This window comes from Pinus tabuliformis, chromosome X, assembly GCF_031772625.1.
Source record: "Pinus tabuliformis cultivar Carrire ecotype Pingquan chromosome X, CPIR1, whole genome shotgun sequence".
Classification (NCBI taxonomy): Eukaryota; Viridiplantae; Streptophyta; class Pinopsida; order Pinales; family Pinaceae; genus Pinus; species Pinus tabuliformis.
This window is the reverse complement of record NC_142308.1, coordinates 1,144,944,297-1,144,966,240: the sequence shown is the minus strand read 5'-3', so window position 1 is coordinate 1,144,966,240 and position 21,944 is coordinate 1,144,944,297. Positions and strand designations below refer to the sequence as shown.

At 39.0% G+C, this 21,944-nt stretch overlaps 2 protein-coding genes across 5 annotated transcripts in view; one reads left to right on the top strand and one right to left on the bottom strand.

The window, feature by feature from the left end:
- The window catches only part of LOC149143923 (uncharacterized), a 289,497-nt gene that overhangs the window by 87,761 nt on the left and 179,792 nt on the right, over positions 1-21,944 (bottom strand). The gene's annotated exons all lie outside the window — the stretch shown is intronic.
- LOC149143924 (uncharacterized) lies at positions 1,788-21,446 on the top strand. Its single transcript, XM_089448615.1, has 5 exons — positions 1,788-1,988; positions 17,825-17,975; positions 18,090-18,231; positions 18,360-18,654; positions 21,441-21,446. Exons 1-5 carry the CDS (start codon positions 1,788-1,790, stop codon positions 21,444-21,446), a joined length of 795 nt encoding a protein of 264 aa, XP_089304741.1.

The window sequence follows — 21,944 nt, the reverse complement described above, 5'->3', positions numbered from 1 at the left end:
GGAGCAGGTTGCATCTCTTCCAGACTGTTTTGGAGGTCAGAGTAGCATAGGTAGGAGGCCAAATTTTGGAAGGGGAAATTTGAGCAGAAACAACGAAGATTTTCAAGGTGGATAGGCTGAGTTTCTCTTGTGTAAAGTGAAGGCTAGAGCAAGGACTGTTTTGGGATTCGAGTTGCATTGAAGGCTTCCCAAAATAGGGTCGATTGTCCTTGTTACATTTGCGCAAGAATGGCGGGCATTCGTCATAGTCTCCTTGTGTTTTACAGGTTGGAAGATGCCCTAGATAAGGTCGAGCAAGTGCAGGAACAGACCGAGTTGGTAGAGAGAAGTCTGGGCAGATTTATGGCGAGTTCAAGTGTGGTTTACCTCTGTTACAATACGCCGCAACTTTGAGGAAGGGTACATACCAAGTAAGGTTATGTTCTAGCCTATCGAAGGGGGCCATAAGGCCTATAATAAGGTGCAGAATAGCCTTGGGTACCAGCAAGTTGAGGAAGCATTGAAGGAGAGGTAATCCGCAGCTCAGATAGGGTGATTCAGAAGAGGGTTAGGGTTGGCATAAGCCCTAACTAGAAGCAACAACGTACACCAGTATCACACGAGCCCTAGAGGTATGTAATTGAGATGTGTTTAAGTTGAGTTTGATACTAGATGGATGTGGCTCCAGGTTGGACAGTTTGTAGGAGACAGACAGCAGCCAAGAAAGGGTGATCCCAATGGTTGGATGCCTTAACCAGTGAGTAGATGCTACAACATGTATTGGACGCTCGCAGTCTATTGTAGGGCAACGTGAGAGTGGACCAAGTGTGGGCTTAGATAAGGCAGAGTTGGAGCAGGCTAAAGGACAAATTGGGAGGATTGTAGAGGCTTGCTTCAAGCCCTAAGAAACAAATCCCTTGAAGGACTAAGGGATTATTAGATGTGTCAGAAGAAGAGCTCATAGGTCTAATCAACGAAGAGCAATTTGAGTAGCCCTAGACTTGCCTTGTGGAGAAGAATATCAACAGCAGAAGTTGAGCAGTCCTCCTAGCCCGTGTTCATTATTGAAGGACTTCTAGCAGTGATAGGTGGCAGCCCTTTGTGCCCTATGTTAGTCTTCATTGGAGCAACGCAAGAAGACGTTTAGTTGGTTGAAGTCCCTAAGTAGTTGAGGAGCAACCGTGGGCAGTTGAGAATTGTTCACAAACGGAGTTGTCAACAACTCAATAGGAGTCTTGATGTCTTGATGCATTGAAGGACTAACGGTCAGCAAGAGAGGAGGATGGAGCTGAGATTCAGTGGTCAGATGGACTTGGTGTGTTGATAGAGGTAGGTGTTGTAGATTGGGAGTCGAAGGACAAAGCAAGATGTGCACAAGGTACGACCAAGGTAGTTGTGAGGAGCTCTACATCAGGTAGACAATCAGAGTACTTTGTTCTAGGTAGATTGATGGTCATCATGATAGACATCAAGCCCTAGTTGTTGTTGTTGTCTTGTATCAATGGATGTATGAGGGCCATTATCCCTAGTACGGGAGCCCTAGACTGTTGTATTATCAGTTTGATTAATATAACGAAGTTGGGTTGTTGTATAAATTTGTAAAAAGTTGTATATATTTTGTGCACTAGTAGATTTACTGTTGTTTATATTCCATTGTGCAAAGTAGACTCGTTATGATACTTGATTTGGTAGCATTAGTGATTTAAGATCCTATCCTAGACACCAGTGTCGTGGAAAAAAAACAATTATTATATTAGAAGATCAGTTTCTACGGTGCATTATTGTAGGAAATTCAACAGATCGCCACTATGAATGTTGATTTGAAATTTGATGAACTATGCAATAGTGAGATAAAGGGTCCAGAACAGGCCTTTCTAGCCAATGTCAAGGGCAAGGGTAAATGGGAAAAGATGAAAGGTCAAGGCAACAAGAAAGATGCAACAAAGAGCCTGAAACCATCACCTATCATTATTATGGCAAGGTGGCCATATAAAGAAGCATCACAAAAGGTATGCTGATTAGAAAACCAACTAGGGAGAACCTCAATAGAAGGCTCATGTCACAATGCATATAAAGGATAAGAAGTCGGCCTTCTTTGATTTTGTGGCCAAGAAACAAGCCAATCAACGCAAGTCATCTACCTGGTACATTGGCTCGAGCCCATCACAACACTTCACCAACAAGAAACAATTGTTCGCGGACTTCATTGCTTGTTCCTAGAGGCAATTAGTGATATTTAGTGGTGGGTAGAGTACACAATAGTTGGTAAAAGAAATGTGTAAATGTCCTTTGGAGAAAAAAGGTCGATTTTCCTCAATGTATATTATGTATTGAGCTTAATCTACCTTAATGGGTCAAAATATCAAGCATTGCCCCCATATAAAATCCAATTTTAGCAAACATGAATGCTATATAATTAACTAGGGGACCAAGAACACTATTGTTTTTCATGTGGAATATCTTCAACTATTCAGATTGGTTGATATTCGACAAGCCAAGGAGCATGCATTGGCAGCTAGAGTGCATCAAACACCACTAATGTTTGCATCAACAGTATGTGCACCTTAACATGAGCTATCTCTCTCAATTGGTTCAAGAGAATCTAGTAGATGGACTTCCTAATATCCAATAGCAAATCCAATTGTACAAAGCTTTTCAGGCGAGCAAGTAGCACAGGGCCTTGTTACCCACCCATTTGGTCGAGTAACCTTAGGGTTAAATTATTCTTCTATGTAGTTTGCCAGCCAACAACCATATCATGATCCATAGATAGCTAGCCTCAGTTGTCTCTCATCCACTCTCTGGTCATTGCTTTCTTTGATCTAGCCTACTCATCCAATGAAGGTGGGTCATCCATTGTGACGTACATTAACCATTCTTGTAATCAAGTGCTTTCATTAATGTTTAAGGCTATTCCAGTATGGATCACAAGTTGAATTAGATGATAGACTGTGATTGATTATACACTTGATCACTTGCTTCACCTTAGTTATCACTTGGCCATCGTCCAATGTGACCTTCGTTGAGGCCTTTCCTTCACTATCTATAAAGGGCACAAATAGGGGGCTTTGACAATGGTAGCATTCCATGATATCCATACTTAACATTTTTCATCATTCCTTGTTTTTGTTGTCCTAACTTTTGACTAGTTGTTGTCAGACACTTGTGCAAGTTCACTATTGACCTTGTCCTATGAGACGAAGGGGTTGTATATACACAACATTGATGCAACTATATAATAATAAAATGCATCAGCCAAATGTTAAAATGCAAATGAATGGCAAGGGACGTAAAGCAAGTAAAAGCCAAAATATAGCTTGAGCTCTAACCCCTCTTATATTGCCACTCATCCCTGATAGTAACCATGCATATCATGCATATCAAAGTAAAAGGGACTCTCTTTAAACAACATGGCCCCATTGAAGCGATAAACTTTCTATCACAAAAAAGGGTTATTTCATTACTACATGACTATGAAAGAAACATGTTAAACAAACTATCTAAAGAAAAGTAAAAAGCAAATATGGGGGCATGGAAAAACAAAGGTGAGGAAGGTAACTTAGGCATTGCTAAGTAATCCTTGTACAAAGGCGCTCATGCACAAACTAGTTATATAACCTAGCATAAGACTATGACTCCACTCATGAAGTAATCCACAAATCATAACACCTTTCACACCTATCTTCTAAAAGAGTCAACCAAGGAATTGTTCCTCTCCTTATGTTGGAAGCACCCAATAGGGTCTTATGATGCCTCCCATACCTAAGCATCGTAACTCATTTACAAACAATAAGCTAGGAAGACATTCGAAGATGATGCTTGTGTGAAGTACTTTGATGCCTTTAAGATTGAATATGGCCCACTCTAATACTCTTATGGTTCTTGCACCCATGATATTGATCTCACTTGATTCTATGAGTATGTGTTAGATATTCCATCCCAAGTACAACTACCATCCCTTGAGGGATTGTAACAGGCTTCTCCAAAACTTCAAAGAGGACATTGAAAGGCACTTAATGATTGCACAAGACACGTTGACATAGAACATTGGACACTTATTGAGGAGTGTTAACCTTGTGATGCTTTACTGCAATTGATAACCTCCTCGCCTTCCTCTAAAACATTGGACACTGCCCTTAAGAGCTATGACGTTGCCATGAGAGCAAATGTACCCTAGAGATGGTGAGATGCCTCTACGCTGGAATTACACCTATTTGATGGATGTTGCCATGCTTTTGAGGATGTTTAATGATGATGATGAATGGAGACCCCTCTAGAGGGGATGATGCACTATTCTCCATGATGATGTCATGCCCTAACTGTTGAAGAATGTAACTAGTATTGGTCTTCATAATTCTATTTGGCTCATGACATGAAGCACTTATTATTGTACTTGTCAAAAGATAGAAAAATATTTTTTTTGTAAAAGGAAACTATTTATTTAAAGCATGGGTTTCATGATCAAAGTATTTGGGTCCTAGGTCAAAGCACCCATTGTGTGCTCTAGGGTTTTTGTCTTGAGTCAAAGTCAATGTTAATGTAAAAGACCCCATTGGGCACTTGTAACAAGAAAGAAAATATTATTTTGTTAGAATAGTCTAAAAAGACCCCAAGATCAAATCGGTCATCCACTGTTTAAGTCGGCTTAGAGAGACCTATTCCAGCGCAACAAAAGCCTATATAAAGAGGACTTCGACCACACTTGGAAACACACTTATCTCTCATCTCATGATATGATTTGCAGTCAAAAGAAAGTGAGAGGGTCTTGAAGAGAAAGAAGCCTAGCAAAAAAGGAAGAGGATGTGCATCTCTTGTTTTATGAAGTTTCTCCTTTGATCAGCTCTCATGCGAGTTTTTTGTTTCTGCAGTCACTAGAGTTTCATCAGGTTTGAAGAAGAGCAGAAGCAGTTGATGACATTATTAGGAGGAAAAATCTCTTTGTTGGTGGATGGCTTGATCTTGGTGAGTTTGGTTTGTGTCTAAGGTCTTAGAAGCCTTCTTTGAAACTAATTCTATAAGAAGAGAGTTCTTTGGGTTTTGCCCTTGGAGAGGTTTTGTCATGGCTTGGAGCCCATCTCTAGTGTTCTCTTGTTGTGTTTGTGATATTCTTTTTTGCAATTGTCTTGATGACAAATACATAATAATAAAGAAGTAACAAGAATATCACAAGAAGTTGTCAAGATAAGAGAAATCAAATTTAAATAAGCCCTTACTAAGTTGCCCTAGATTTCTCAACACTAGCACTATGACATCCCTATTGGAATTTTGGGTAGCTCGGAAGGTATTTCCGAGAAGGATACCCACCAAAAGTGGTTGGTTGGGCAATTTACCCCAAAGATGGGGTTTTGGACCCAAAGCAGTGGGTTTAGGACCTAAAGAAAAGAGTTATTTATTCTAAGAGTATAAAGACTAAAACACTAAGATCTAAAGGTTTCCTAAATGACCCAAGGGAAAGAATAAATAAAGGAGACCTAAGGTGAGGTCTCACACAATTGTAATCGCATCCTTATGGAAGATGTAGCCCAAGAGGAGAGTCGAGATCGTCAAGGGAATCTGCAACTAGGAGCAGATGTTTGAATGGTCGGATTTCTGATTTTAGGAGAAGAATTCGGCCCTAAAAGTAGGCGAACTTACCGATTGTTGAATGTGGAGGATATGGTTCACTATGCAAAAGAAGGGAGGTTGTCATGTACATTCCAAATTTACCCACATGGTTCTAAGGGCCAAGGTTCTACTAGTGCCCTAGGAGGAGGCCACAAGCCCACGAGTCTACTATAGTGATTGTTTTGCGCTAGTAAATGGGGGACCAAAGCTCTAGAAGGAAGCAGGAGGCCTCGACCTAGTACACGCCAGTTTTTGCACAACTCTTATAAGACCCGTGAGTACCCGCGGGTCTTGACGGGTTCTATAGCGAGGCAGGTCACTTGCATATAACCCGCGGCCTTTACCCGTACTCGCCCAAATCCGCATAGAACCCATCTACTCGTATTGAACCCGTGAAGAATCGCATGTGACCCGCATAAGACCTGTGGACCAACTCAAAATTCATATTTTTTTATTTTATCTGGAAATCGTATTTTTTTAAGTTTTTTTTGTATTTTGCCAAGTCTTATACGAGTCTTATACGGATTGCTCCCGAATCTTATACAAGTCGTCGAGTCAATAGCCAGACAAGTCTTATAAGAGTATGAGTCGTGCAACATTGGTACACACAAAGAATTAGGGCTATTGGCCCTCAGAGTTGTGCACAGGAAGGACACAAGCAGACAAGTGGGTTGCATGCCGAATCAAAGGAGGTCGTGAGGCCTTAGGCTGAGAAAAAGGCAAGGTTGAGGGGTAAAGGAGGGCATCCAAGCCCTTAAATCAGTCACCAAAAGAAGGTTGTAGGCAAAGAAGTGTCATGTGGCTAGGCTACAGGAAATAAGGGTTTATGAGATAGGCCATAGGCCTAAAAGAAGGAGGGCCAAGCAGTTTAGAACCGTAGGAGCAAAGGTTGAGAAGCTTAGGATTGGTGGCTATGTGTGTGAATGTATTAGGTTTGTGTAGAGGACAGCAAGACACAAGAAGAGGTTGGTTGTTCAAGAAAGAAAATGGATTACAAAGGTTTATTAATGAAGTGTGTTCACAAATGACATTGTGAACATGTTTTGAAAGGCTAACATGCAATGCTTTGAAGGACAAGAACCACTGAGTTTTTATATTTTGAGGGTTGATATACAGTGAATTAAAGGGCTAATTCGTTGTGAGTTGTTGAAGTATTTTGAGGTTGATATATGCAAAATACCTTAAGGAATAGATCATTGTGAGCAGTTGATTTGAAAAAGATATAGAAGGAGCTAGATCAATGTGTGAAGGTGGCAAAGGACAGCCAGGTGACATTAACAAATGAGGACGGAAAGGGTTCGTGCTAAAATGGCAACATCAGCAAGTAAGTCATGTGTACTTGTTCTTGTTATTTTTGGGCAGATGTAGATCTGAAGAAGCAGATAGCAATCCCTAGTGTTGTATGTTATGTATACTAGTTGTACTAGTGATCGAAGGCCATGTTCCCTGGTATGGGAGCCCCATGAGTTTTTTATTGATGGACTGATAAAAAATCATGCTTTGGGCTCAAATCTCTATGTACTTAATTGATTTCAATATTGAAGATTTCCATTCTGCAAATTGCTAGTAAGTTGAGGGTTCCTAGTGTGTTTGTGTGTGTGATTAGCCTCGGACTAGATCTAAGGCCTAAGGAAAATCCAATATCACCCTTCATGATCCTTGAATTGATGACATGGGCACATTTGAGGATGGTGTTTAAGTGACGAAGAATTTCTTGATGATTAGACATCCATTTGATGAGGAGATGTGACCTTTGTTATGAGATAAACCCCTTGGAGCCATCCATTACACCTTTTGGAGGATGGTATCACGATTGGAGGGAATTTAACCCACACAAATGAGTTAATTGAGGCATAATTTTATGTTCTACCATTGATTTAGCCATCTTAGGGCTTCGCTTGCAACTTATCCAACTTGTAATCATGATTTAATATTATTTTAGGGATTTCTAAACTAATTTAGAGAAATTTGACTTTGTTACCCTCACATAATAGAGGGAAATTGATTTCTCTTAACTCATCGTCATACTTAGAGATCAACTTGCATTATTATGGAAGTTTCCTAACTTCTCTTCCCTTCAAGCAAGTCATAAAGTTGATCCATCGATTTGATCTCCTCAAGAGTAAGCAAGTCTAGAAGTCCCAAGATCTACATTGGTTTACATGAGTTCAATCAACATAAATTACTATGTTTAATTATTGAGACTCGAGGTAATTACACAAGTTGTGCAAGGCTATCTAGCGTAAATGGTAAAACCAAGTCAAAATCAAAGGTAGAGGTTGTGCATATACTTCAACTATACAAAGGGAAATCTAGTTGACTCATATGTGGGTAAATAGATTGATAACAGAGTCTATTCTCTCTTTTGTGCTATAGAGCACTAGTGTAGAGAATTTCTCTTGGACGATGTTGGATGGTTCTCTCCCTTGGATGATTATTGATGATTCTTTGTTGGTGTATATTAATTTAATGTATGTTAACTTCTTACATCCTATGCTTGTTGATGAATTAGGGTTTAATGAAATTCTCGCTTAAGTTTTGTTAATGTTATATGGCTCTAAAGTCTCCTTGCACAAGATTTTGATCAAGATTCTCTTAAGGAACCTAGGTTTAGCTTCCTCCCAATCAATATCTATTTAATCCTAGCTTAACAACACTACTATTATTTTTGGGAAGGATGAAGAGGCCTAATTCTGATTTTGAATCCTGATGAATTACTGATTGACGATACTCATAGGATGTGCTATAGAAATCTTGATGACAGGGAAACTAATCAGTTTGGGGGAAGGAAATCTTGCTACACTTTTTGATTACTTTCTTTGAGCTTGCATGGCTTCCACCTTTCACATCATTTACACAAGCTCAACCTACATTAGCTTCAACAATGTTAATCCAAAGATGTCATTCCACGTTATTTTGTTGAAAGCAACAATTGAGGTGAAATAACATGAGTGTTTGATTTATTAAAAGTTTAGGAGAATATCATAAACAACCACTGAGCATTATTCACTCATATTTTTCAAACCATTATTTCCCCTACTTTATACAGAGGCATTGGGTTGCATGTGGACATGCAAAATATTCAATTTGGGGGAATGTTTGGCTCTTAATTGGTCATTATTATTACCACTTCTTAACATTCATTTCATCTATTTCCACTATTCTTTTATCACATTATTTACCATAATTTATTATATAATTCCATTTCATAATCATTTATGCTCTTGTGGATAAATAATATCTGATCTCATTTATTTTTAATAATTAATGATTATTATGCATGATTTTGGTTTATTCATTCGTTATAACCTCACTCATGATTTTAGCCTCCAAGATCTCTTTCAGATTGCAGATTTGGTCTTCAACAGATAATTAGATATTCCAACTCAGGAATTCGCTGGCATAAGAAGCGATCGTTTTGCGTTGGACATTTTGGGCAAATGAAAGCGAATCTGGAAAATCCGAGACATGGGTTTTGTTCAGAACGGACCAAATCAGTTACCCAATGAGCCGTTTTCAGAAATTCGATTTGTATTGGGAGAAACACAAGGTTCTTCGAAGGACATATTTGCAGATTTGCTGTTGCGACCGTTTTCCAGAATTGCCCAAATTGTAATAACCAAATTCGACTTGTTCCAGTTGAATCATGATGGACAGATCTCTCAGATCTCATCTTGAATATTGAGATCAGTTTGTTGTAACTTTCCTTTGGATGTTTGTATATTTAAAAGACACAATTCAGAGAGAAAGGGAGCTAGCTGATGGAAGAATTGAGCTTTGTAACAGTGGAACTCTTGTTAATGAAATTTCCAGACTTCTGATATTTTTCTCAATATGTGAGTTAAGCACAGCCTTGACCAGGGAGTTGGGCCCACTCTTCTGATCAAGTGTTGTGCGTGTGTCATTTTTATGTATATTGTTTTACTTGTATTTTCTTTATTGCTGTTACAGAATTCCATAGGTTGTTGTGAATGCTTTTCTTTCTGCAATTTAATTTCCATTAATGTTACAACGATGCTTTGATTTCTTAATCACGAACCCTTGATTGATGTAGATTGTAACCTTGCCCCTGCATATACTTTGCGCATTACCTTGAAAAGAGTACGCACCCGGATTGACATATTAATGTAGGAAACGGGATTGAATAATTTGTTCATACTCGGACACCAACAACTAGATTAAAAGGTTAGTAATTTTTGGAAAAGAGGAAGGGGTTTTTTTTTTTTTAGTCACTAAAGCTTTGGGGTGCGTGCTTACTTGAAAAAGCTCTTTTTTTTCTTCAAAACAAAAAACACAAAACCCAACACGGACATACAAAAAAAACAAACCTTACGGCTTGAAGTTACCTTTAGCTGGAAACTAAATATTTTCCTCAATGTTTCTGATTTTCCGAGATCACACTAAGGCGCGGCAAAAAAGAGCATAGGCATGAGAAAAATCCATTCTTTCTGTTTCTGATTTGCCCAGATCGCACAGAGTTGTGGGGCAAAGAGCATACGTAGAAATGAAAGGTATAGATCCGGTAATAAAAAAACAAAGAGCTAAATAAACCAAAATAAACAGAGAGAAAATAACTAAAAACTGCAAATAAACACTGTATACCTCCATATCTTAAAAATGACGTAGCTAGGGCTACCAGAAACCTTTGCGTGTGAAACGAAAGGGGTTCCCCATTGGAACAAATGCTCCTAACACAATAGAGCAGTCCTCTCGGCCCGAAAAAGCAATCAGAAATAGTAGATCTAGGAAACGGCAGTCGGATGCAGTTCTACCGGCTTCAGATTTAGATCACCAATGGATGCGGCCCTCAACTTGTCTCTAATACCATGTAGGAATTTACAGGGCAAGTTCCTCAAATAGAACACCAAAGGACACCGCTCACAAATAGATCACAGATCAATACACCAGTATTGTTGACGTGGTTAAAACCCTCAAAGAGGGAAACAGTCCACGGCCTGAGCCAACGCGGCCACTTCAGGCAATTTATTAATAAAAGAATGAAAATTTACATAAACTTCTCTCATGAACGGTTACCCTACAAATGACCCTCCATGCTCTTTAAATAGAGATCATGGACCAATCGGGTGTTAAGCCACAGATCAAGTGTCGGTAATACTGAAGAGAGAATGAACCGTCAGATCACTACATATCGTGACCGTCAGATTGTAAGTTACAAAAGTACATAGTAAAGAAACACACTTTACCTAACTCTACACTAGACCAAGTTATACTTAACTATTTCCTATGTGTCGGAATATCCTAACATGATCCTCTTCCATAATCTTCGTCCTTCTTTCAAATCACAAGCAGAGATTGGAGTAGGGCATCCTCTAGGGATAATTTGAAACAAATTAGCTTCTTCAAGGCCACTCTTTAACCCATGCTCTAATGCCATGTTGATTTTCTATGATATCCTAATCTGATAATTACTTTCCAATGATTCACTAACCAATTCATCTTATATCACATTCATCATTAAGCAATTATACATATGAAATCTCAACAATAAAACAATAATGACATTAGGATCATGAAGAGACAGCCAAACACAAGAGACAAAAATTTACCATGGGAAAACCCTCTTCTAGGGAAAAACCCAACAACCATTTCTTAGACAAATTATCCAATTCAACAAAGGATACTATCTGAACTTTCCAGTCAAAATGACCAATAACCAAACCCCAAGTCAAACCTAGTCAAACTAGCCACAAATAGTCTCAGTCAATTGTGGTCAAATTGCCCAAGGAGAGGCCGAATTTTGGCATCCTGCTGTTGCCTACAAATTCGGCTTGGACCCAGAATCTAGTTTTCCCAAAAGCTCAGTCTGCCCAGAAACTTAGTCTACCCACACATGTGAATTTAATAGAAGTCAAACAGCCGGAACAAGCTTGAACAGATTTCGGTCTCCTCCTTTTCCTTCTCCTTCGTATGAGTGAACAAAAACAAATATATTGATGATAATCCAAGTTGGTGTCTAGTGGAGGAGGCCGAATGACCTTTTTATAGAGGCCTAATGTGCCCCAAGTGGTGTGTTACTTTAACTAAGTTAACTTGATTTTGATGGATCCGATTTGATTTTGGGGAAAACAAATTAAATTTAAATTATGAATTCCCACTCTTGATTTTGTGAACTAAAACAAATGATGAAAATTGACCATAGCTACTAAAAAATCAACATTTTTGAGGCAAAAGAGATACCTAAATTGGAGAAGGACATGGCGATCAGACATGATAAATTGATGAAAATTCGAACTTGAGATCTCATAATTATTCCACTAGGGAAGAAACCCATTGGTTGCAAGAGGGTATACAAGGCAGATTGTACACTCGACAAGTACATGGCACAGTTGGTTGCAAACAGGTTTTCCTACCAACAAGGCATTGACTATGAGGAGACATTTGCTCCTATAGAAAATATGAGCACCATTCTATTAGTTCTAGCGATGACAACACAATTTGGCTTGTAAACGCAATAGATGAATGTGAAGAGAGCCTTCCTCAAACAAAATTTGGAGAAAATGTCTAAATAGTTTATCTTTCATCAAGCAATTGCCAAAATATGTGTATGAACATCACAAGAACAAGAAACGCAAGATGTAGGTGCACAGCCAACGCAAAACCCCTATTAGGGGAAAACCTAGTTAAGAACTCTTCCTTTAGTAGATTCAATTCAAGATGAGACACTTCTAGACTTGACCTAGACAAAGACCTCCTCCAACCACCAACTCAGCCCTTCCCTGCAATAGATGATCTTGACAAAATACTCCAAGTGATAGCTTCCCAATAACAGCTTCAATCCAAACTTTTGGCCCCCCAGCAACAAAACTTCAACCCCAACTACAAAATTTCAAACTTGCAGTAGACACAAATTTTCTGCCCCAGCAATTGCTCAGAAAACTTCACACATGTGAGAGAAAGATAGCCCAAAACTTCTATTTAGGGTTTCCTAGCAAACTTCGTCCTTCTCCAACTTCTTCACTCTCTTTTTCTGCTTCTTTATCTTGTAGATCGAACTTGTTGAGTGAGTGAATGAAATACGTCAAACGCCTCTTCTTATATAGCCTTTCTACTGGGTCAAATTGCCCTCATGCAGGCCAACTTGGTGTGGAGGTGACAAATTACCTTTTTGACTCAAAAATAATTCTTTTTACATGATACAAAAGCCCAAGAAGGGTCTAATAAAAATGACAATGACTCTAATGACCCAAGACAAAACCTAGAAGCCTTCAATGGAGGTTTTGACCTAGAAAACATTGACCCAAGCATGAAACCCATGCTTTAATAATAAATTTTCTTTTGACAAGTACAATTATGAAGACTGACAGTAGTTACATTCTTCAACACTCCCTCTTAATTAGAGAGGTATTCATAATTCAATATATATACAAGTACATGGAATGTTTCAAAATGACATGAACTACGAAAAGTTCTAGCACACTCAGTGTTGCGGACTAGATTTTTGACTAGGGTAATCTATCTGGGTGGGACTAAGATGGACTAAAGCTTTCAATCAGTCTAAGTACCATCAGGCTTACTCACTAACCATCAACCCAGGGATCTAGTTGTGTATCTAAGGTCAGGGCTCCAAGACCAATGCCACCCTCCCTTTTCGAGATCAAGACATCAACACATAGGCCGACCAAATATCCTCCCAAGCATCCACCATTAGATGCTTCATCTCTCCCTATCAACTAAATTTGTAATATCGACCAATCTGAGCATGCTTCTAAAACATTCAAACTTTTTATTCGGAAGAGACTTCGTCAGCACATCAGCTACCTGGTCATATGTTGGAATATACTATAGGTTTACGACCCCATCTTGCACCAAGCTTCTAATGTAGTTGTACTTGTTGTTGATATGCTTCATCCTTGCATGGAATACAGGATCTTCAGACATCTTGATGCTGCTTGATTATCACAATTTATCACCGTAGGATCTATAGGCTTTCCAAACAAATCTGACAAAAGTTTCCTTAACCATACAGCTTCCTTGCCTACGCACATGCAGCAACGTATTTTTCTTCTCAACTTCTTGAGATGAGTGATCATGGGAGTAGTCATAGGCTTGGAATCCATCACACTAAATCTCTGCAATATCTCGATTATGTATTTACCTTGACCCAGATATATCTCTCCAGGTTTGTGCCAAACTTCCAAACCCAAGTAATAATGTATAAGTCCCAAATCTTTCATTTGGAATTCGGTTGCTAGCAGTAATAAACAAATCATCCACATATAGTAATATAATGATTGGTTCATTTCTCACTACCTTGATGTAGAGGTTCGAATCTGCAAAACTTCTGAAGAACCCAATCCTTAAGAGGTATGCATCTATTCTTGCATACCATGCCCTAGGTGTTAGAGAATCTAGAGCAAAGTAGTGTTGTGATGAAGTCTTTTTACTTTCTTGTTAGCTTATTCTTCTTCTTATTATTATTAGTGCATATGTGGGTGCTTCATCAAACTGCTACCAAAACAAAGTAACAAGAACACAAAATTTGGCTCTCTGCCAGGGACAAACCCTCTCCACTCTTCAGAGGAAAACCCTTGGTAAGTTTTCTCTTATTGAAGCTTCTTATTTGAACAACTACGAAACCCTAGACCCTTGACTAGGATATCCTCGAAGCATAAGTCAAACCTTCCTCTTTCTGCATTGTCACTTCCGACACATCTTCCGGCATTGTCTTCCAACACTTTGTCTTCTAAGTTATGAAACACTAGAACATTAGGGCTCCTCTACTTCGGTATAAGGAGGACCTTCTTTGATGTTCATGGAGACCTTGTAGGCCTTGCTCTACATCCAAATGAGGTCTCTCAATATGATGCCTTCATCTGTTGTCTAATCTATAAGTGTTTCCTTGTTGCACGTGTGGACAAGAGCCTTAAGACCAGTGTTGATAATATCGCCGAAATATCGGCGATATTCGCAAATATCGCGATATTTTCGGCGAGCCGAAATATCGCCCCGAAAAAATCGCGATATTTGCTTGTTTTGAATTTCGCGCGATATTTACGAGATTTCGGCGATATTTTCATAAATATCGCGCGACGATGGTAAATATCGCCGGCAGAGTTTATAAATTGGGTTTTTGTTTAACGTCAATGCGTCATTTCGTTTTCGTGAGCTGGAGACGCTGCGAACAGTGCGAAGGAGGGTTTGAACTTTGGCTGCGAAGGAGGGTTTACAGCCTACAGGTATGCTATTATTAATTTATTACTATCATCTAGATTCTATGTGAATGCCGGATGCCCCACCGTTATAATCAACAATGCACATTTTATTATTTTAATGTCTTTTCTACATAGCGTATGATGCTTCAAGCCGTAATACTGGATTATAGTGTTCAAGCCGTAATACTGTCATGACTCATAACTTTTATACCATTCCACTTGGTTTCACGGTTCACCAACCCTCTTACACTCTATAAATCCTCAATAAACAGACTACAAAATTACAATGATTATTTGCTAGTGTTGGGCTGCCAATTCGTTGCTGGGAAGTCATTTTGGTAGTGAAAACTCATAACCACATTGGATTTGCAGCGTGTTTTCATTGCATTCGACTGTCAACTATCATTGATATGTAGCATTAGTCACGTATGTATTATAAATGTTTTTAAATGGTTATTATACACATTAAAAATGGTTATTATACCTTGCTGTCCCCTGACTCTTTGTTTTGAGGTGGTTGTGGTGGGTAGACATACTGGGTACACATCCCCACTTACCCACACTGATGTACCGGAAACTTGGTGTAGCATAGCTAGAAAGTGAAGGGATCAAAATTTCAAATAAAGAAACATGGCCTAATCTGAGATGATGCTGTCACAAGGGGAAGGGGGATTTAGCCAATGCTTATAATCTTAAACAAGTGTGGAGAGGTCAATGCACATTGCAATGTACTTGATGAATGCTATCCTTGGGAGGCCTGGATTAATATGGCTTTTTGGCTTTACATGAATCACAAATACATCCATATTTATGGTATTTGATGGAATAGTAAACCATAATAACATTTCCCTTAGCTGTATTTGGGATACAAGACATCACGGGGCTGCTGGAGGGGGAAGTTTATAATTGTGAATAACTTTTGTTGGAAAAGATGAAGGCCTGTGCAGATGCACTGAAAGTGACTCTAAGGCCTGTGTTATCTCCTTAGTTAATCCCTTTGCTTTTGAGGGTCAACAAGTAACCAACATCATGATCAAACTTTCAAAGTAATAGATGCTGTATAGGTAGCAATGAGCATATTACTCTGCTGCCAAAGTTAGCATACCTGTAAACCTGTATAAAGATATGGCTGAACCTGTAAAATTGCAGCGTTGCATGGCTGTATAGATCTGTATAGGAGGGTTTACAGGTACAGGGTGCATGATGTTTATCCTTGCTTGTGATTGTTATTGCTCTTACACTTTTAATTTTTAAAAGCTAGGCTATTAAAAATTTAATTTTCTTTCAAGACCTTTGGATTTTTCTTGTAGAACTTTGTTAAAGTTTAGTCCATTTGTCTTTGAAGAATGAGGATTTGATATTGAGACCTGCACCCATGGAATTTCGTAAATTCGTATTACTTATTAAGTTATTAAGTTACTAATTCCAAATTTTTTTTGGTGCTGTAGGTTTCCTTTTGAGTTAGCCCACTACAAAATACAAATATGCCAAAAAACTTGGACCCATTTTGGGAGTATGGGATCCCTGATGGTGGGACAAATCGTGCATATCTTTCATGCAAATTGTGTGGGGACAAGATGACAGGTGGGGTTACACGACTGAAATACCATCTTGCTAGACTCACTGGACATGATGTTGGCATTTGTCAAGTTTCTAGTCCGGAGCTTATACGAAAAGCTCTTGAGGCAATTGAAGAAAAGGACAGAAAGAAGGAAGAGGCGGAAAGAAACAAAGCTGAACGTGCAGGTAGATCTTTTGGGATATCTTCTCCTGATTTTGATGTTCAGGGTAGTGGCCCTACTGGCCCTAGTGGGAGGGGCTCCACAACTGGCACACCATCACATGCTAGCACTACTGCTAGTGTGAATGGGAGGTCATCATTTTTTGTTCCACGAACAGGAACTGGAGCACAACCTGGCATAAAATCGCTTTATAAAAAAAAGGAGAAGGAAGAAGCAGATAGAGTCATGGGGAGGTGTATTTTTTGGAGCGACTTACCTCTCAGCATCACAAAAACCAATCCATTTTGGCAACCAATGTGTGATGCTATTGCTGTTGTGGGCCCAGGGTACAAAAGTGCCACATATGAGGAGTTGCGGGGGCCAATTCTTCAAGCAGAAAAACAGGACATCAACTCTAGATTGGCGGAGTTGAAACAGACATGGGAAGTCACTGGATGCACAGTGATGTCTGATGGTTGGACAGATAGGAAGGGTAGGACCCTTCTAAATTTCTTGGTACATTGTCCTAAAGGTACCATGTTTATTAAATCGTTGGATGCATCAGAACATATCAAAGATGCAGCAACGATATGTGAGTTGTTAGATGGGTTCATTCAGGAGATTGGTGTGCAGAATGTGGTGCAAGTCGTAACAGACAATGCAGCTAATTATGTGTCTGCCGGCAGAATGCTTATGGAGAGGCATCCCACATTGTTCTGGACTCCATGTGCAGCACATTGTCTTGATTTGTTGCTTGAGGATATGGGGAAACTCTCCTTCATCAAGGAGGCAGTTGATATGGCTAGGAGCATCCCCAAGTTTATTTATAACCATGCTTTTGTTCTTAGCCTTATGAGGAGGTTCACTAGAAACAAGGAGTTGCGGCGTCCTGCCATCACACGTTTTGCCACAACCTTTATTACTCTTCAGTCTTTGCTTCGATGTCAGTTCGAGTTGAAGCAAATGTTTGTGTCTGATGATTGGCGTGCTTGTAGATACAGCAGGAGACCTGATGGGAGAGCCATTGAAAAAATGGTGTACTCTGAGACATTTTGGCGTGGAGTACAAGAAGCATGTGCAGTTAGCGAACCTATAGTAAAGGTTCTTAGATTGGTGGATGGAGAGAAGCCTGCAATGCCTTATTTGTATGAGGGCATGGATAGGGCCAAGGAGGCCATTCGTTCCTATTATGCAGACAAGGGTTCTGCTGGCCTTAATAGGCAGATGATGTTATGGGATGTGATCGATAGTCGGTGGACAGGGATGCTTCATCGACCCATTCATGCAGCAGCAACCTTCCTCAACCCTGCATTTGCATACAAATGCAAATTTCGTTTTGATGGCAAGGTGATGGAAGGGCTCCATTCCTGTATTCAGAGGATGGTACCTGATTCTGAGCTTCGTAGCAAAATCAACCGCGAGATACATAGTTATCAGGATTGTGTTGGCCTATTTGGCTTTGATGATGCCATTAAGGAAAGGGCCCTCTTCATGCCACGTAAGTGACAAGTCATCACTCATTAGAAATTAGAAATTTGAATTTAATTATGTTTTAACTTTTAACTTTTAACTTTTAAGTTTTTGAATTTTTTATTTCATTATTTTGTTGTAGATCTTTGGTGGCGAAGCTATGGTGCAAGGGTACCAAATTTGCAAAATTTGGCTATACGAATCTTGAGTCAAACATGTAGCTCTTCAGGGTGTGAGCGCAATTGGAGTGTATTTGAGAAAATACACGCCAAAAAGCGCAACAGGTATAACTTTGAACTCAAGCCTTCAGTTGAGCAATTACACTTATTGTAATTTTTAATTTTTAATTTATGACCTTCAAGTGTCAAGAGTCAAGAGTCAAGACTCATTACTTTTTTTGACACTCTTACAGGTTGGAGTTCGCACGCCTCAACGATTTGGTGTATGTGCATTACAACATCCGACTTCGAGTGAGGCAAATAGAATCACCAGTGGATCCAGATGCCATTTCCTTAGACAATATTGATGTATTGTCTCCGTGGAGGGTGGAGTCTCAGGAGCCCATATTGGAGGAGTCACCTTCATGGTTAGAGCCAGTGGCAGATGATCCATTAGAGCAGGGGCAGCAAGAGGAGGACTCGGAGTCAGAGGAGCAGGAGGAGCAGGAAGAGGAGGACACTGCGGGAGCATCAGCATCAACACCATCTGCTATAGATATAGGAGAGCATAGCTCCATGCCTATCACTCATTATTTGACATTAGGTGCAGAGGCAGTGTCAGGGCCTTCTACTACTAGGGGCAGGCCTGGCAAACAGCCCATCATGTTTTCCCGTAAAAGGGGGAGAGGGCAGTAGATAGATAGCTGCTAGTTTTATTTGTTATGCTACATGTAACTCATGATGATGAGATACTTTTATTATTATATGTGATGTTATTTTGTATTGGTTCTCCACATTTGAGTCCTTGAATGGACAATTATCAGGGATTAGCACGATTTGGTATCGCCTTTGATATATCATTTCTATTTGACATCATATATATCAGTGTTTTCTTCATATTTATGTGCCAATGTGTTTATTTCATGTTGTTATTGCTTTATATGTTTAAAAATCTGAAAAAAAATGAATATATTATGCATTTTTTATGCTTGCTTTTGTTGTTTAAATTCTGAACATGAAGATGTTGCTTTAAAAATTAAAATAGTTTCTTGAGTGTTTGCTGGGCACTGTATAGTTATACTCATTTAATGCCAATTTTTTGTTTTTTTTGTGCCCTAGGTTTGAATTAGTTCACTACAAATGTCAAATATGCCAAAAGCCTTGGACCCATTTTGGGAGTATGGGGAGGCTGTTGGTGGGGCAAATCAGGCATATATATCATGCAACTTGTGTGGGACCAAGATGTCAGGAGGGATTACACGATTGAAATACCATCTGGCTAAACTCTCTGCATATGATGCAGATGTGATGCCTTGTATGGTTTCTAGTGCAAAGGTTATACAAAAAGCTCGTGAAGCAATTGCTGAACAAGACAGAAAGAAAGCTGCTAGGGAGAGGCCAATGGTCTCAGATAGATAGTTGCTAGTTTTATTTGTTTTGCAACTTTTGCTACATATAAGTTTATAACTCATGATGATGAAATACTTTTAAAGTTTTATATATGTGATGTTGTTTTGTTTGAGTCCTTGATTGGACAATTATCACTATCAGGGATCAGCAGGATATGTGATGTTATTTTGTTTGAGTCCTTGATTGGACAATTATTAGGGATCAGCAGGATTTGGTATCGCCTTTGAAGTTTGATGTATCATTTCTATTTGACATCATATATATCAATGCCTTCTTCATATTTATGTGCCAATGTGTTTAGTTCATGTTGTTATTGCTTTATAAGTTTAGAAATCTGAAAAAAATGAATATATTATGCATTTTTTATGCTTGCCGATATTTGCCGATATTTTCGCCGATATTTCCGATAAGATATTTTCCGGACCCTCGCCGATATTTTCCCGATACCGATATTATCAACACTGCTTAAGACAGTGCTCTTATCTTCGCCGATTCTACCTTTCTTCCTCGCTGGAGAGAGAGGCCTTGTAGGCCTAATTCACACCCAAAAATAGTGAGATATGATGACCTGAACCTTTCTGTTGTTATAGTCGCAGACAAACCTTCCTTGACCTCGCATGTGTGCTTGTACCTGCTTCAGAAATGACCTCCTTACCTTCGTTGTTCTGTCTCCTTATCTTCGTTGTCCTCGTTATCCTTTTTCTACCTTGTCTTCATCCTTTTAGTCCTCCTCTTGTATGCGGATTTCAGAGTGAAGTTCCACGTTGAATGAGGAGTGGACAGCATCTATAAATAGAGGTTTGTCCCTCCTCTTTAGGCCAACTTGACTGTCTTTAAGGCCAACTTATAGTTTGCACTATAATTCAATTTTTACCCATCGGTTCGCTACTTGGAGACCATGTTGATGCTAGGAGAGGATATGACCATGCTTGGAGGTGTTCCATTGACCTTGTATGATGTCATACATGATGTAACATGCCCTCAAAGGGTCTTATCATAATTACATTTTGACTTTGACTCTCTAGAAGCACTTCAAAATGTGTTTGACCTATTTTGAATGAGCAAGAAACTCATTGACATATAATACAGAAATAATTTCTCTTTTCTTGAATAAGTACAAATATCAAAATTACATTTATGAAGACCTAGCCTAGTTACATTTCCTTCAACACTAGGAGCTTGCTTCAAGCCATATTGGGCATTCTCAAGTCTACAAACATGTGTGTCCATGCTATTTATTTCAAAGCCTTCTGGTTGTTCAATGTATACTTCTTCATCGATGGTTCCATTCAGAAATGTTGTTTTTATGTCAATTTGATGGATATTCCATCCCATTGTAGCAACTAGCGAAACCAAAGATCTTATAGTAGTATATCTTGCAGTAGGTGCAAGGATTTCTTCATACTTTATACCTTCCTTTTGAGAGAAACCCCTTGCAACGAATCTAGCTTTCTATTTGTCTATACTTCCATCAACAACATGTTTCATTTTGTAAATCCATTTTTAGGTGACAATTGATTTGTCATTTGGTCTAGGAACAATTTCCCAAACTCCATTCTTCATGATTGATTGATATTTTTCTTGCATCGCCTTTTTCCATTCTTCTTGATGAGCGGGTTCTTCAAATGTAGTTGGTTCAACTTCTATCAATTTGGTCATATGCATATCCTGAATATCTCTTTAGTCTTTTTCTTTCTCTAAAAGTTCCTTTAGTAGCTCCATGTCCGGCGACATCTTCAAGAGTAGCTTTTAACCAATTTGGCCTCTTCCTTGTTTCGGGTATGATCACAGGTTGAATAGGCTCACTTGGTCCTTCTTCTTCTTCTTCTTGGTTTGTAGTTGTCTTATCATGATGCTCTTCTTCTTCAAATAGTGGTATATCTTCGTCATCAGAATTGATTGGAATATCCTTGGATCTTTTGTAGGCATGATTCTCATCGAATATAACATTCCTGCTTCAATTTGTCTTCCTTCCTTGATGTAAATTCTATATGCTTTTGAAGAAAGACTATAGCCAATGAATATTCCTTTAATGCTTGTAGAATCTAATTTCTTTCGCTTGTCCTTTGGAACATGGATGTATGTGGGACACCCAAAGATTCGGAGATGGTCCATACATGGCTTCTTTCCTATGAATGCTTCTTCAGGTGTCATATTCTCAAGGACTTTGTGAGGACTTCTATTTTGTATATATATTGGTGTCATTGTTGCTTCGCCCCATAGAAACTTTGGTAGATCTTGATCAAATATCATAGTTCGTATACATTCTTCAATTGTTCTATTTTTCCTTTCTGCAACTCCATTTTGCTCGAGATTGTAGGGAACAATGAGCTCCCTCTTAATACCTGCTTCTTTACAATATGCAACTATTTCTTTTGAAGTGTATTCCCCACCATTGTTGGATCTCAAAGTCTTTATCTTTCTTTCGG